Genomic DNA, 18,361 nt, shown 5'->3' on the forward strand with positions numbered 1-18,361 from the left:
GATCAGACGTCTGATCTTTATGGATCGGACGTCTATATAGACGTTTGACTTATATAGGTCAAACGTCTATAGGTCAGACGTCTATATAGACATCTGACGTCTCATTAACGTCACCAATATAGACGTGGGAAAGAGATCAGACGTTAAAAGTCCAAAATAACATACGTCTAAAGCCCTTTTTGCACTAGTGAAATATACAAGAAGTTAATCATATAAATATAGTTAATATTTTTCAAGAAATACTCATTCTCACACTTTCTCATAAACTGATACACTTCATTATACAAAGATTCCAACTCTTATTCATTTAAACGTTAAAAAGATCTTTAGTAAGTAGATAGCTTCCTAGATAAAATAAATCATCAAACCACCATTAAAATCTTACCATCTATCCACAAATTCGTGTGCAAAATTCCAATTTAACAATATTAAATTAAGCACAATAATAAACATCGAGTTAATAGTGAAAATTTTAGTTCCTAATAAATGTTTATAAATAATATAAGAATTTGTAGAGATTAATTAAAGTTCTGTTTGTAAAAGACCAAAATAAAAATGTCACTGATGTAACTCATTATATTTCTTCATATTTTAGGACATGAGAGAAAAAAGTTATTTATAGATTACATTTAGATATAAACTAATCTATAGTTTTTCTTTCTTATCCTCCATCATATAACAAAGAAAATAAGAAAGATTTTTTTAGCTTTCACTAAAATTAAACCTATAGGGTTAAAAAAATAAAATAGAAAGAGAATTCTTATTTATAGATGACTATATACACAAATAACATATATGTATTATGTTATGTATTGTAAAAAGTTTAGCATGACTTTATATATATAACAAGAAAATCATTAAAACAAATAAGATGATGGAGAAACATGGGTCGGAAAGTTTATAAGAGGTAGACAATTTAACCATTAGATGTGTTAGACAATAATAATAAACGTGTTTTAATTAGTTAGATGAGATATACGATCATATAATCTTAACACTACTAGACGCATCTTAGTATATGATCTTTTGTGGTCTTTATAAAATGATTAAGATTTTAAAGTCAAAGCATTACAATTCTCTATCTTAACTCTAAATCATAAAAGAACTCATGCTTCTTTATCCATAAACAAACGAATTATAAGGTTCAAACAAGGTTTGAATTTTATTATCATCAAATAGTCTATGAATATATATGTACGATAGTCCTATGAAGTTATCTTCATAATCTTAATTTTTCTTAATTTAACAGAGTCAATTCAATATTAATGTGATTCTTTTTATTATGATATATATAGATAAAATTAGAATGTTGTATTTTATATATATATATATATATATATATATATATATATATATATATATATATATATATATATATTGGTTTTAGAAACACTTAACGCATTTCCACAATTGCAATTTGTGATGGGTGATGTAATGTGCAATGTAGCATTATTTAAGCTAGTATGATACTTCAATTTTTTTTTATTTAATAAATTGAAGTTAGCTTGGTTATGCTTAACTAGATTTATTATAAATATAGTTAAAATTTAAATACTAAATTAGAAAATAGTGCAATCTAGATTTTCTTTTTATAGTTCATTTATTTTATAACAATTTAGTTTAGTGTAGTATTAACTGATATTAGTTTTGATCTCTTTGAACGACTATAATCTTATTTATCCATATAAGAAGACTTACATTTTTTTTATCTCAAACTTTTAGCTTTTTTTAAGTCATTTTATCTCAATTTTATACTAGTTAACTATAAAGATATTGTCCACATACAAGAATAAGAACAACATTCTCTTTTTCTTTTGAAGATCTAGACCCAAATATCATAATTGTATTTATTAAATATCATCTTCCATAATAAATAATCAATTATTTATATCATTCTTGTGAACTTTCTTTCAAACCATATGGAGATTTTTACAAGAGACATACCTTTCATCAATCCATCTTCAGTGAACCTTGTTGCATATAAACAATATTATCTAAGTTCATATGCAAATATTCGTTTTAATATCCAATTGTTCTAACATCATATTGTAATGATTAACCATTGACATCAAGATCCTTATTAAGCAATGTTTTACCACATTGAGAAAATTTCTTTATAGCTTATTTCCTTAATTTCTTTAAATTATTTTGCCATCAATCTTGTCTTGATTCTTCTTCCTCCGTCATTGGTAAATTTTTCTTTTTCTTAAATATTCACTTACATCCAACCACTTTCTAATTTTTAGGTAGACCCACAAGCATCATGTGTAGTTTCTCTTCAAAGGTTCAAGCTCTTCTTCCATGATACATTACATGTTGTAACTTTCTATAATTTTTAATGTCTCTCCAAAGTTATAGGTTTTGAACCTTTTATCTCTCCAATTGTACTAAACACATATCAAATGAGATATAAAACCTTTGTGTTGCTTTTATCATCACCCTCTCTCTGTCAAGTGTAAATTGATAGTTGAAGTCCAAGTTTTGCATGTTTTACCCTTTTGAGTATCATTCAACCACTCCAGATTATCCAATCCAAAGTTAGGAGACTTCACTTAATTTGAGTTTTCTCCTTTCTTTTCTCTCTATAGTTTTACACATTTTAGTCATTTGAGTTTTATAAATGCGACATCTCTTATGAAACATCTCGCTTCTTTAGGTTTCAACGTACAATTATTTGTCCATGCTTCCAATTTATCATTCTTAATGCATCAAACATCCTTAAATTAGCATAATCCACTACATTCCATTTCACATCTTCATGGGAGTTTTAAAACTTAAAGCAAATGATGCACACCTATTTATCCTATATACAAAAATATTTTTAGCTTCACCCTAAAAGATTAACCTACGTCTTACTCTTTCAAAATAATTATTTATCCTTTAACCAAGACCATTTTGTTGAGGTGTATTAGAAACTGTTTTATGCATATTTCTTCCTTTTTTTCTTATGAAACTTGCTAAACTAATATCTTAAAAAATTCAATCCGTTATTAAGTGTAAGCACTTTAAAGTTTGGTTACCCAGTAATTCTCGACAATTGTATGTTATTTCTTAAATATGTGAAAAGTTTATGTCCTAATTTTCAATATATAAATCCATATTGTCGTTGAATAATTCTCTATGATATTAAAGAAATAATACTTTCCACTAAAAGTCTTAGCTCAGGTTAGTTCCCAAGATTTGCATGAATACATTCAAATAATCTATATATATATATATATATATATATATACAATTTAAGCTTCAACCTATTCCTAATATGCATTGATCACAAAACTCCAATTGTCCTATATAATTACCTCTTAGCATATTTTGATTACATAACTCCCCTAAACCTCAAGTGCCACAACTTTGTCTTATCTTATATGACTAGCCATAAATGCTTGTATAATCATTGTTGAATCCTCAGGAATGTAAAAACTATTCATTCCCTCTATAATTATAGATCCCTTTAAATTGTTTTTAGTATCATTTTCAATCTTAGTTATTAAACTCACTAGATTAAACATTTAGATAGAAAACAAATTTCTTTTGAGCTACCTCACATCTTCCAATAAAATCTCTAGGTTGTTAAACATTTTTTAGACCGATAAACCTTATACTTTTTCACTTCTTTTAATTTTAAGGGATCAAATAACTATTTTATATAACACATATGGTAAGTGTAACCTAAGTTCGTGATCTCATATGCATATCTAAAAGTGATGTAATCAACACTTTAGCAAACTCATGATTATCATACGTAACTACAACATTTGCATATTCTCCTTGGAAATGAGAATTCCTTCACCTCTCATTTCTTTCCTTTTACACGAATTTTTCTTGTAGTAACATCTCTTATGGAAATTGCAACACTCAGGCTCCTTTTTTACCCTATCGTTTGATGCATGTTTGGACTTCTTTAATTTTTGTTCCCCTTCTTTTCTTGTCCTTTGACTTTGAGACAGTTAAACTTTGTCCATTATCATTTGCCTTAGACCCTTGAAACTTTTGAATCTCCTTATTCTAAATTGGGACTAAACTTCTTCTAAACTTAAGGTTCTGAACGATAAATTGTTCTTAAAATGCTCAAACATCTAGGACAAAACATTAAGAGCAGGAAAACCTTATCTTTATCGAACTCCATTTCAATGTTTTTAAGATAATCCGAATTCTTGTTAAAATCTATTAGTTGGTCTACCATTGCTCTTGGTTATGTCATCCTAAAACAATATAACTATTGTTTCAAACAAAGCCCATGTGCAAACGATTTTGTCATATGCAATGACTCAAGTTTCCTCCATATTGATTCAATACTCTTCTTTTTCACAACTTTCCTAAATGTTTTATATCCAAGACACATAATTATGATACTAATGGATTTGTTGATCATGTAAATTTTCTCCATGACAAAAATGACATGTTCACCTACCTCTTTATCATTATAATACATTCTTGCGATATCATGATTTTCATCTTGATTTTCCATATAATTTGAAATCATTCTCATTAGAGAATTTCTCAATGTAAAACTAGATGGTTATATCTCAATTTTTTATCTTTATTTTCTTTTTTCATTCTTACAAATGACACAAATGGATGAATTTGAACAATATTGAAAAGAAACACAAAAATACAATATAAAGGTTGAATTATTGAAGATTCTAAACATCATCTAAAAGTTTACACGAGATTGATAGTCCAACTATTAAGTGTGATTCATTATAATGACACACATTAACTAAATAGAAATATTATAATCCATTTTTAATACTAATAAACATATCCTAATAAACAATGATCAAATGACCATGATTTTAGAGAGCCAAAACATCATATAATCATTGTTATTCAACAACATTGGTTTTATATGTTGAGTGGATATATGTGAGGTCTATCTCCCTCTAATTTTAGCAAACAGAGACAATTCTCTTATAATATATCATATTTCACCACTTCACTATCAATTCCATATTGTTGTCATCTCCGTAAATAAAGTTATCTACCAAATCAATATAAATTCTATTTTCCTCCAGCACGTAAAAACTATGAAATCAAAAAACTATGAAATCAATATAAATGTCATCTTCCTCAAGCATGTAGAAACTACTATATCACTTGATGATACTCATTTATAATATTTTTTAAAATGATGAGTTTTTAGAAAGTAATAAATAGAAAAAAGGTTTAAATTTAAAATGGAGAAAAAAAATTAAGATTAAATATTTTATATTGGCACAAAATATAACTTGTCTGAAATTTACTTTCTACATCTTTCTTCTTTTTTCATCGATTTACTCTTTTTAAAATGAGTTATTTTACAAGCAATATATTGTGAGATAAATAAAACTGATTATTATTTTTTAACCTAAAAATCTTTTCCAACCTACTAGAATCGTGCCATTAGGTTAACCTTGTCGCTTCCATGAAAAACAATAACTTCTAGTTTAATACTAAAGAAAATATATTCATTTTGACACAATAATAATAAATATCAAAGATAGAAAAAAAATTAAAAAATTATAAAAGTAATTATATTATAATTAGTATTAATTGAGATTTGGTAGCATTTGTATGAGAAGTGAATGAAGAAAGCAAAGAAAAGAGGCCTGGTTAAGTTTTAAAGGTGTGAAGCCTAGTGCCATTGGTACCACACCACACTTTCATTCATTTCATTACCATTACCGTTTTGCAATTCTCATCCTCCTCCATTTCTTCTCTCCTTCTCTACAATTTATATAATATATATATATATATATATATATATATATATATATATTATATGTGTGTATATATATATATATATCTCACACACATATACACACATGACACAGCACAAACACAGGTCTCACATAACACCAAATCTCATCACCATCATCATCATCGTGGTCACAATCAGCATCAATAATAACCCCTCTCTCTCTAAATCTCTTCCAATTCGCTCTCCCTCGATCTGTGAATTGTTAATCCGTTGCGGATAAACGAAATTCAATCAACCAGGTCGGATCCTAAGGGAATGAGAGCGTGGTTAGTGGATGAATCTTGTGGAGTCTGAACGGGAAAATGCCTGCGTTACCGAACGGGAATCATCAATTCTGTGCGAATGGATTCTGGTCGAAGAATCGAGACGATGTTGGCTACAATCAACTCCTCAAGGTACTGGATCCAATTTTTGTTTCATTTTTATTTTATTTTGATGTTAATGTTCGTTTTAATTGCTTCCGAGGCTTTTGTTTGTTTTGTTAATTGGTGCTGGATCACTGTTTTGGTATTGGTTGTGAGTTGTGACTGTGGTGTTGTTAATGGTGAATGGCTAGACCGTGTATTGGATCTTGCGGGCGAAACAATTCGGTGATTGAATTTATTTTTTTGGGGTTGGGATGTGTTATGACTGTTGGATGCAACTGTTTTGCTTTTTCTGATTTGGTTGTTGGTGTTTGACGAGTGGAATGTTTTGATTCTTTATTCACATCACTGTGTGTGAGCGTCTCTGTGCTTGGTGGAGGTATATAAAAGAAGTTAAAATTGATGTTATGTTACTTGGGTTTGATGTTTCGAGTTGAGCAATATTCTATATGTGCCACTTTGTAAACATGCATTGGCTTGCCCATGGTTGAGATTCCTGATGCTTTTTAAACTGATGAAATGACGTATCAACGAGCGCCATCACTGAAATTGTGGGAACAAAGGGGGAAGCAATGAGTGTCCACTAGAACCGGATACTCTTGTTTTGATGATTTCTTTTAAATTATTCATAGGAGAAGGTAGAAAGAATTGACTTACACAGGTTCATTTGTACTTATGAGAGGAACTAAATTTTACTTTGTTGTTTTTTTCCTAACAGAAATTCTCATGGAGAAATTTATTCAAATACGACCTTAATTAAAGAGAGAATTTGATACGAGGATGTTTTGTGCATGTCATCAGTTTTGTTTTCTTTAATTTATTTTTGGATTAAATTGCAATTTGTAATGATCTGGATGTGTTTTTGCTTTCTTGTGATGTAGTTTTGGTGTGAGCTGTCACCACAAGCTCGGTTGGAGCTCTTGAGGATAGACAAACAAACCCTTTTTGAGCATGCACGAAAAAACATGTACTGCTCCAGGTGCAATGGGTTACTTCTTGAAGGATTTCTGCAGATTGTTACATATGGGAAATCTTTGCAACAAGAGGGAGCAGTCGTTCATTTTCCTTGTAGCAGAGCTGGAGGTTTGAAAAATCAAAATAACGGTGGATCATCCATCTGTAATGTGGTCCAGGATGAAATCCAAGATCCAAGTGTCCATCCTTGGGGTGGTTTGACCACAACGCGTGAGGGTGCACTAACACTTCTGGATTGCTACTTGTATTCAAAGTCTCTGAAAGGACTGCAAGTTGTAAGTGTTGTTACTTTGTATTTTGTTCTGATGCAGTCCTTTTCCCTATTTGGTAGCTTAACTTTTCCTTATTAGGTATTTGATGGAGCACGAGCTAGGGAGCGGGAAAGAGAACTTCTTTATCCAGATGCTTGTGGTGGGGGTGGCCGTGGTTGGATAAGCCAAGGAATTGTGAGCTATGGCAGAGGGCATGGAACCAGGGAAACCTGTGCCCTGCACACTGCCAGACTCTCATGTGATACACTAGTGGATTTTTGGGCAGCACTAGGAGATGAGACAAGGCAATCTCTTCTAAGGATGAAGGAAGAGGATTTTATTGAGAGACTAATGTACAGGTGTTTTTGTTAACTCCTCATTCTGTGTTAGACTTAGATAAGTGATAGCTTGTTATAAGTGGATTAATAATATAAATTCTTGTATTAGAGGCAGTGATACAGTTGAAAGTGATATACAAGTGATGAAAATATGATACATGCATCAGAAAGAGCTTAAATATACTGAATGTGGCATCTTCACCACAATCAAACCATTGGTACGCAATTGATTTGTAGTGGATTTGCTATCTGCTAGATGTTAAAAGGTTGAATTGTGAAACACTATCCCAGACATGGAGTTCAGTTAGGTTTGATTAGAAGCTTAGTTCAAATTGGTCCTCGAGCTCACCACCAAGGGGGAAGCCAGTGGCTGGATCGGTGTTTCATGAGTTGTCTAAGCCTGTCTCCATTTGAAGGTTTTGTCCTGAATCTTGATTAGGACAGATTAGAAATAGACAATAGACAATTGTAATAATTCCTTAGAAAACTTGTCACCTCATGGGTTCTTCATGCTATGAGACTTAGAAAAGAATTTTTTTTTATTCTTGAGTGAGCTCTTTCCCATCTCTCATACTAATTAAAATACATATTAGCAATGCTTCCTTAATCTTGGAATGAGTTTATTTTAAACTATTTATGATGCATGCTTTAGGGCTGTCTGTGTAGCATGTCATATATTAGATTTGACTAAAAGGTTACTCCCTTTGGCAGGTTCGATAGCAAGAGATTTTGCAGAGATTGTAGAAGAAATGTTATTCGAGAATTTAAGGAACTAAAAGAGTTGAAGCGCTTGCGAAGAGAACCTCGATGCACTAACTGGTTTTGTGTTGCTGATACTACCTTTCAGTACGAGGTGTGACTTCTATATTTATGTGTTGTGAATTATGTTATATTTGGTATTTCAATGAGAGTTTATACCGACATTCTTTTGAAAATGTTAGTTTTCAAGCTATTTGAGGGCAAAACTCAATAAATTTGTTCTTGTCAGGTATCTGATGACTCAATTCAAGCTGATTGGCGCCAGACATTTGCTGATACTGTGGGATTGTATCATCACTTTGAGTGGGCTGTGGGGACAACTGAAGGAAAATCTGACATTTTGGAATTTGAAAATGTTGGAATGAATGGATGTGTACAAGTTAGTGGCCTAGATCTTGGTGGTTTGAGTGCATGCTTCATCACCCTCCGAGCATGGAAGCTAGACGGACGCTGTACTGAACATTCTGTTAAAGCTCATGCCATAAAGGGTCAAAGGTGTGTACATTGCAGGCTTATTGTTGGGGATGGCTATGTTACAATTACAAAAGGGGAAAGTATTAGAAGATTCTTTGAACATGCCGAAGAGGCAGAAGAAGAAGAGGTAATTAAAGATTCATTAGGGAAACTCATTTTAAAATCATGTATGAGGGATTGTGTCAAAGTACATTTGTTAATTATGCAACATTTGTCTCTAGGATGACGATCTCGTTGATGAAGATGGAAATGAGCTTGATGGAGAATGTTCCCGACCCCAAAAACATGCAAAGAGTCCTGAACTTGCTCGAGAATTTCTTCTAGATGCCGCCAGTGTTATATTTAAAGAGCAGGCATGTTTTGCTTTATTGTTACTGCTTAATAGTCTTGATTTCTTATGCCTGTGATATCTGTATATTAATTACTTAAGTATAATATGGTGTCTTTAGTCGCAAGGCAAATAATATGATTGGTGCAGTGAGGGGGGGAATTAGAAATCAATATGACAAATGAATGAAATGTTTGTATTGGTAAAGTAATAGGATGGTGTTAAGTGTGTTTAACTTACTATTGGACTCTTGTGCTTTCCACACACAATGTTTTCTTTTCTTAATTTTATCGTCTGGTATTTTAGCTTAACAAACGTATATAGTGACAGAAAATTTGAGTATTTACTCGAGTTAATGTTCCTGTGATTTTCTTCTATAACTCCCAGAAGAAGCGGAGAGTTGTGGAATAGTGAACGTTGAAGTCCCATTGATTTTGCTTTGCTGTGCATAAGTATTGTTTGGTTAAATTTCCCTTGGAGATAATTTGGTAGTCCAACTCTAAATATAGAAAATGAACTTGCCATTTAATGGGATAAATGTTTAGATTAATTAATTACAATGAAAGGATATGTGGTAAGGTTTGGAGGGATCATGGGTTCAAAATCTGTGATGTCAATGCTTGAAATTTAGCAGTCTACCCGAGAAAGCTATTTGGAACTGTGAAAGTATATTCTTTGGTTGTTTGGATTATTTCGTTTGGTTGTCAAACATGTGCTATATGTGTGTGTTTCTGTCTATCTTGTTTAATTGCTAACCAGGGCTTATCCTTTCAGGTTGAAAAGGCTTTCAGAGAAGGAACAGCACGTCAAAATGCACACAGCATATTCGTTTGTCTTGCTTTGAAACTGCTGGAAGAACGAGTTCATGTAGCTTGCAAAGAAATCATTACATTAGAAAAACAGGTCTTAATTATTATGCTTTTATTAGGAACAGGCTTTAACAAACTGAACTCCTACATTTTGAGAATTTTAGTTCCAAAATCGTAAACATACGATATTCTTACAGATGAAACTTCTTGAAGAAGAAGAAAAGGAAAAACGTGAAGAAGAAGAACGGAAGGAGAGGAAAAGGACAAAAGAAAGGGAGAAAAAACTTCGGAGAAAGGAAAGACTTAAAGGAAAGGAGAAAGATACAGAAAGGAAGTGTTCTGAATCAATTGATGTTCCTGGATCTCCTGAACTCTCAAAGGACGAATTGTCTCCTGCTGCAGATGTAGAGGAAAATAATTCTATTATAGGCAGTAATTCAATCATTGTAACAGGAGATGATTATCCTAAAATCCAAGATGAAGACTTCACTCGAGAGGGTAGTAATTTGAGAGTACAAGACTACTCTTACGATGACTGTGAGGGAGACATTGCAAATGTGCAACACCACTCTTACGATGATTGTGATGGAGATATTGCAAATGCACAAGACAGGAATGATACTTCTACCGTTGAGCAATCAAAGTTTTATTGTCAAAGACTTAGATATAGGAAAGAATTTCGACTGGATCCGCCAACAAAGTGGTCTGACAGACGCCCTAATGCAGTTGTTTCAGAAAATGGTGTGGTGGGTGGAAGATCAGAGCCAGTACACTGTGAAGATAATTTTGGGATGCATTCCAGAGGAATCAATGGATTGAACAGGCAATCTAGAATAAGTGCTGCAAAATCCAATGGTCGAAATATTGGTCATAAGTGTAGTGAGAGGTTTTATAGTTCCAACAGCTGGGTGAACGACAGATATGATTTTCATTCATGCAGTTGTAATAGTAGAATGAATAGGGTTAGTTGGGAGACAAAACTTGTTAGTAAGTCTGAATCCACAGTAGATTCATCTAAGCAATTTTACCGTGGTAGCAAGTATAATCATGTAGACTTCATTTCCGAGAGTAATGGAAGAACCAAAAGCAGGGTCATCTCAGGTAACTATTCTAGTAGGGATTTGCCTTACTCAAAGAAAGTTTGGGAGCCTATGGAGTCCCACAAGAAGTATGCTCGTAGTAATTCAGACTCTAATGTTACATTGGGGTCCACAGGTCAAGTATTTCAGTTTGATATGGTAAGGTCATCTATCGATGATATTGGTGGTACAGGTGAAGTTGATTATGTGGATTGTAATTTGAAAAGAAGCGGAGTGGATGAAGGCTATCAGAATGATCTTGATGCTGAAGCTGGAGGATCTTGCAGTTCCACTGAAATTACGTCTGAGGAACCTGGAACATCTCTGATGGGTGGGTCATCCTTGAATAATTCTTCTGATCCCAATCATGGTAGCACTTCTAGTTCTGATAACTGTTCATCATGCCTAAGTGAGGGTGATAACAATACCACCTCTTCAAACCGTGAGGAGAATACAGAATCCTCAACATCTGATTCAGAAGATGCTAGCCAACAATCTGAAGTAAGAGAAAGATCAACCTGCATTGACAACGGATTGTCTGGTTCTCATGAAGCTGGAATGGAGAAAATTCATAATGCAAATGATGAGGGCTTGACCAGCATGTCAACATTTGGTTCATCCTTGGATGCAGCAAGAGGTGATGTATTGGGGAATCCTGTGGTTAGAATGGCCGCCCATAATTTTGATAATTGTTTTTCCCCTCTTAATGTGTGTTCTCAATCTCAAAGCATGCTCCCTCCAGTGCCAAACCAAAATATACAATTTCCAGTGTTTCAGACTCCTTCGGCAGTGGGCTATTACCATCACAATCCAGTTTCATGGCCAGCTGCTCCCACAAATGGGTTGGTGCCTATCCCGCACCCAAACCCCTACTTATATAGTAGCCCTTTTGGATATGGCTTAAACGAAGATCCGAGATTCTGCTTGCAATATGGTGGCTTACAGCAACCAACACCCTTATTTAACCCCGTTTCCGTTCCAGTTTATCAGCCAGTTGCCAGAGCTAAGCAAACATCCATGCTGCAAGAGCATCTTAATATATCTGCAGTGGGAAGGGTTTCTCTAAGCGGAGCTAATTCACAAAAAGCACCATTGAATGGGGAAGTTGGACATGGTAATTCTGCCAAGTCACAAGACACTGGTTTCTCCTTGTTTCATTTTGGTGGCCCTGCAGACCTTTCAACATGTCATAAATTGCGTAATGCATCTTCAAATGACGGCGACAATGTAGGAGATTTCAACAAAAAGAGTTTTGTAGATCAAGTTCAGAATGAAAACGAGACGAGTGTGATGGAGGAGTACAACTTGTTTGCGGGAAGTAAATCCTTGAGGTTTTCAATTTTCTAAAAGGAAATTGAAGTACAAGGTGGCTGTTGAGGAATTCAGTCTCTACCTTCATGTGATAATGGAGGTTTGAGTACTCTGTGATTCACTAAACAATAAGCTTCCTTCAACAACTTGTTTTAGCCCATAGTTTTATTAGTCGATTGTTACCAAATTTGTGCTTTTCTTTGATGTAGAGAAAGATTGCGAGTGCTGATTTCTTGAAGGGTTTTTTCGCCCTTGCTTGAGATCACAATTCCCCTTTCCCCAAATACCTTTCAACCAAACCTGCTTCATAATGGAAGCTGTAATGGGAATTTTGAGTGGACATCATCAATGTTGATTCGACTTTCGTTAAATGCTCTTTCTCTATCATCTTTCCTTTCATATTTAAATCCTTTTCTTTTACATCTCCTCTTTTAACCATCTATTGGACGGATTATCTTTTCTTACTAATTTTTTTAAATTCAACAAATTATTTTTCATCAACCCCCAAAAAATTATCCTACACTATATATCTCATTGTAAATGGCTATAAAATCGACCTTTTTTTTCATCTATAAGCTATTTCACTTGAACATATCCAGCCTTTTTACTCTTTACACTCTTTTACATTTTATTTTTTTTATAGTTTAGTAAAGGAAGAGAGTCAAAAAATTGTGATCCTGTAAGAAAATGTTAATAATGCACTCTTCTATTAATCAAATTGTACTAAAAATCCCATTTTCTTTTCATAAACCTAACTTTATATTTAGTTATTGTCTCTATGATTTTATAGTTCATAAGATAATTTTAATTAATAATAGTATATACTTATATGTATATGTATAATATACGTATACACAGTAGAAATAAAATAAAATAAATAAAATTAAATTTATTATTGATTAAAAAGCTTCTAATATATAATAGAATTTAAAATTTATATATATATATATATATATATATATATATATATATATTTCAAAATTAAACTATTTCAACTATAAAATAAAAGTGACGCTTTCATATAATAAAGAAAATCATATTACGAATTTAACATAAATTCTAATATCGATAAAATTCATTATCACAACAATTTCAAGACTATATAATCTAATTATAAAGTGTTCATGTATTTGTTGATAAATCTTTCTAAACTCGAGTTACTACAAACTGAACTAACAAAACTACATCTCATATTTTAATATTATTTTTCTTCATCAAAATTAAAAGTGTTGGTTAGTGTAAGGTTTGTATATAGTAGATTTTAGGTTTAATGTCTCAATAGGTCCCTATTTTTGTTCAGAATTTGAAATAGGTCCCTTTATTTTTTGGCGTCTCAATTGGGTCCTTATTTTTGTTAATTTGATGCAAATAAATCCTTTCCGTCAATTTCATCAAACGGCGTTAATGAATGTGTGACGTGGCCTTACACGTGTCAATACTGTCCTCAGGCCACGTCACACATTCATTAACGCCGTTTGATGAAATTGACGGAAAGGATTTATTTGCATCAAATTAACAAAAATAAGGACCCAATTGAGACGCCAAAAAATAAAGGGACCTATTTCAAATTCTGAACAAAAATAGGGACCTATTGAGACATTAAACCTAGATTTTTATGCTTAACTCACTCTTTGTAACAGTGAAGTTTATACTTATTTATATATTTTACATTGATATTATCTCTAGTTGATATGAGACTTCCAACACAGTCTCTCATGTTAAGGTATATACTATTAAAATTCTCACATTACACATATACTCTAATGTTTTCCGTAAAATTGAGTCTAATTCTTGTTCAGTATTGATGGCTTTTAATAGCCACATAAATGCCAAATAATAATAACTAGTAGAGTAAAAAATTATCTATTGATGGCTTTTAATAGCCACATAAATGCCAAATAATAATAACTAGTAGAATAAAAAATTATCTATTCAAACGGATTCTATAAATAGAATAATAACTGCACCTAACAAATATCATAGTTGGCCAAATATATCAATAAAAAATATAGCTATCTACTTAAACAAAAATACACAACATTAAAGTTCTCTCAAAATTACAAATAAGCTCATTTCATAATTTAAGTTTATTTAATAAAATTATCCCATAAACTTAAAATTTTTCTTCCTTTATTCGACTTTCCATGTGCGTCACTCTGCACCGGACTTGCTTCTTTCAATCAAATTCAAGTTGGAGTTATCCGAATTCTTGATAGTCATACATTGCTTCAAGCACCTTTTCTGCAAGATCTTCAGTTCTAGTTCATACAACTGGTTCTTCTTCGCTTTTACCTGGGTTGCTAAACGACCATGCTTATCCTTTAAATACAATACATGGTCCTTCATAAAAACTGAATTACTTTTTTCAATTATCTGAATCATGCTTAAAATATTGCTCTTCAGTTCGGGAACATAATAAACATCCCTAATCTCTTCAACTCTTCCATCCTTTTGCATATGCCAGATTATTCCACGTCCTTTCATGGCCACCTTGGAGTCATTCTCAAAACATACAAATTTGGCCTCCACCTTGGTGAGTTTATAAAAAAAGTTCTCGTTTCCACACATATGATTACTTGCCACAATATCTAGATACCATACCAAGTTGGTAGAAATCTCATCAGCCTCTGATCTCAAACACGATCCAACATCTGAGTTCTCCACCTTCGACTCTAAGATCCTTGATGACAACAAAATTCTCATCTCTTCTTCATCTTCTTCTTCCCTATTTTTATCTGGTTCAAGAACACTAGAGGCTTCTTCCTCCTTATCAATTATTGTCTTCTTCAGCTCCTCAAGTTCAACCCTCTGTTTATCATAATCTCATTATCCTCATCTAGAAGTTTCCCTATCCGCTGAATCTCTTCTTTTTGTCTGAGTTTCTTCTTCAGGTTTGCCTTCTCCATATTTATCGCGTCATTTACCAAGATCACTTCATCCATTGTTGGGACCAAGCTCTCCATGTCCATACCCTTTTCATCTGAGTTCTTTGCTATCAACAAGATTCCTCACTCTTCTTCTGCATCTTCAGTAAGGAGATTAGTCTCCCCCTTTGTCTCAGCCTTGCAATACTTTGTAATGTGGCCAGCCTTACCATAGTTGTAGCACTTCCTCGATCTGCACTCATTTGCGTAGTGACCGTACTTGTCACACTTAAAACACTCCACTCTTGACCGGTTTCCTCGACCTCTCCCTTGTTCTCAATCACGTCAATTATGCTGATCGATTTGCTCTTCACTACATTCTCAAAATTACCTTGACCACGTCCACCTCATCCTCAGCCTCCTCGTCCTCTACCGCTAGGACCTTGGCTCTGAGTAATTCGAGTTTCATTCGAGTCAAACTATGCCTGTAGTGCTTGATCTAGAGGTTCAATCTGATAATCTCAACTTCTTCTCCTTTGTTCGTGGGTTTCTAATGACCCAACAAGTTCATCTATTGTGAGAACTGACAAGTCCTTTGATTTTTCAGTGGCGCACACGATGCTTTCAAAAATCTTTTATGATTGGTCTTAATATTTTTCCCACAACCTGGCTAGGTGGCATTTTTTCTCATTTGAGTTGGTTGACCACCTTCTCCACCCGAGTTATGTACTCAGTTATATGCTCTTTGGACCCCATATTTAATTGTTAAAACTCTCCTCTGAGAGTTTGTATTCGGACTTGTCTGATGCGATTGTCACTTTTATATGCAACCTCCAATATCTCCCAAGCTTCCTTTGTTGATGCGACATTCGCTATTTTTTTGAATCTCAACTCATCTACTGCAATGTAGAGAAAAGACTATGTTGACTTATATCTTGCACATGTTTTCTTCAACGCGGTTATTTGTGCCACTGTCTAATGTTTGTCCTTATGAGGTTCAATGTACCCGTCTTCCATCATATCTAAAATGTCTTGGGATCAGAATAACATCTTCATCTATAGGCACCAGTTATCATAATTGATTTTTCTCATCATTTGTGACACACCCATACCATTGACAACCTTTGTCACCTTTCTCACAAAAAACTCAAGCACTCACTATTTTTCTCACGGTGTTTGACTCTCTCCTCTCTTTCTTTCTTTTTTGTCTCTCGGTACTCAAAGCATAAAGCTTTGATACCACTTTGTTAAAATTCTCACGTCACACACACTTTAATATTTTTCGTAAAATTGAGTCTGATTTTTATTCAGTATTGATGACTTTTAATAGCCACATAAATGCCAAATAATAATAACTAGAAGCAAAATAAATAAAAACTTATCTATTAAGCCGAATTCTATAAGTAAAATAATAACTAAGCCTTACAAATATCACAGTTGGCCAAATATATCAATAAAAAATATAACTATCTACTTAACCAAAACGACACTTCATTAAAGTTCTCTCAAAATTACAAATAAGCCCCTTTCATAATTTAAGTTTATTTAACATATACATATCGAACGTGATACCAAATATTAACAGGTGGTTTGATAACAGTTCAATATCCGATAGAATAATAGATCCAACAAACAATCAACTTCATTAGGATAGGATTTAAGTCATAACTCTAATATCATGTTAAGAAGTGAATTTTAAACTTAATTTTATCCCACAAAACTAGTTTGTAAGGTTAGGTTTACACTCACTTATATATTATATTATAAATTGATTTTGCTTTTAGTCGAAGTAAAACTTCTTACTACTTATAATGAAAACTCACTAAATTTCCTCGTGGATTGATTGTTAAACATATGTGCAACAACAAAATCCAGAAAGAAATTATTTCATTTCAAGTATAAATAAGAGGCATAAAAGAGTTGTATGGTAAAAAACCTTAATTTCTAAAAGTTTACAATGCATAGTTTAGCACCAATAAAAAATAGCTCAAGATAGATAATTATATAGCTAAAACAATAAAGGAACCTAATTATGAGTATAAGCTTTTAAAAATAAGAAAGTTGAATACTACATGATGATAAAAAAAATTATTTTCTTAAAATTTTAGTTTGAAGATAGTATCAATTTTTTAATGTGGAATACATTTATGTGACCGTAAATTTCTACATTAAATAAAAATATGGAGACCTATAAATCTATTTTTTTTATTATGTAGAGTTGTTAGTTACTCTTGTTAGTTTTCTTAATTATATATTATGTTATGTTTATAATAGATTGAGGGGCTACTATATTTTACATCTTCTTTGGATAATTATGTTTGTTTTAGCAATTTAGAAGATGAAAACAATTGAATAGCTATTAAAGCCATCGATTGTTAAATTGAATAGCAATGTTATTCTTCACAAAGTCTTGTTTATACCATACTTTAAAGTCAATCTTATCTGTGTAATAAGTTTACTGAAAACAATATTTTTTTATCATTCTTCTTTTGCCATACAAGATCCAACCGAAGGTGATTGGTAACATCCAATAAATTTTGTACTGCTTTCTGCTTTCGTGCGTTCTTCTCATAATATTGTTACCAAAATTCATAATCATACATATACTCTTGTAAATAAATGGCACTATATTCTTAGATTGATAGCATCCTCATTAATATCTTATATTAATCAAAGTATGAAGTTTAATTTCTTATTTGAACATAAAATTGTTACTAAAACTATAATTTTACTCTCAAATGAGTAAGGAGTGTCGCTTTAAAAAATGTGTGTCAATCTTAAAATAAGATATTTTATTATAACGGTATTATATTATAGAATCATAAGAAAAGCCTGAAAGAAAACTAGTTTGACAAGAACAAGATATTAGGATAAAAGTATCCCAACCCTTAATCAAGTAAATTTAATTTAATTTAAGCTTAAAAAATGAAGATCAAACTAATAGTACATGTTGAAATTCAATTCATTGACATGTAACATCATCTAAAACTTTTAATTCCTTAGCTATTGCTAATTATAGGCTATATATATTAGTAATTACTATATATCTATGTGGGTAAATAAAGATG

The 18,361-nt window shown here is 32.3% G+C and overlaps 1 protein-coding gene across 1 annotated transcript; it reads left to right on the top strand.

Moving 5' to 3' along the window:
- The first annotated feature begins 5,747 nt into the window (after window positions 1-5,747).
- On the top strand, window positions 5,748-12,800 carry LOC124819534 (uncharacterized). The gene is made up of 8 exons (XM_047291083.2): window positions 5,748-6,135; window positions 6,987-7,355; window positions 7,431-7,690; window positions 8,381-8,522; window positions 8,658-9,029; window positions 9,124-9,255; window positions 10,005-10,133; window positions 10,237-12,800. The coding sequence occupies exons 1-8, from the start codon at window positions 6,043-6,045 to the stop codon at window positions 12,463-12,465; spliced, it is 3,726 nt and encodes a 1,241-aa protein (XP_047147039.2). The 5' UTR covers window positions 5,748-6,042; the 3' UTR covers window positions 12,466-12,800.
- Window positions 12,801-18,361: the final 5,561 nt, after the last annotated feature.

The sequence above is a fragment of the Vigna umbellata genome, chromosome 8 (assembly GCF_029865625.1).
Source record: "Vigna umbellata cultivar VRB3 chromosome 8, Vumbellata_1.0, whole genome shotgun sequence".
In the NCBI taxonomy this organism is placed as follows: domain Eukaryota; kingdom Viridiplantae; phylum Streptophyta; class Magnoliopsida; order Fabales; family Fabaceae; genus Vigna; species Vigna umbellata.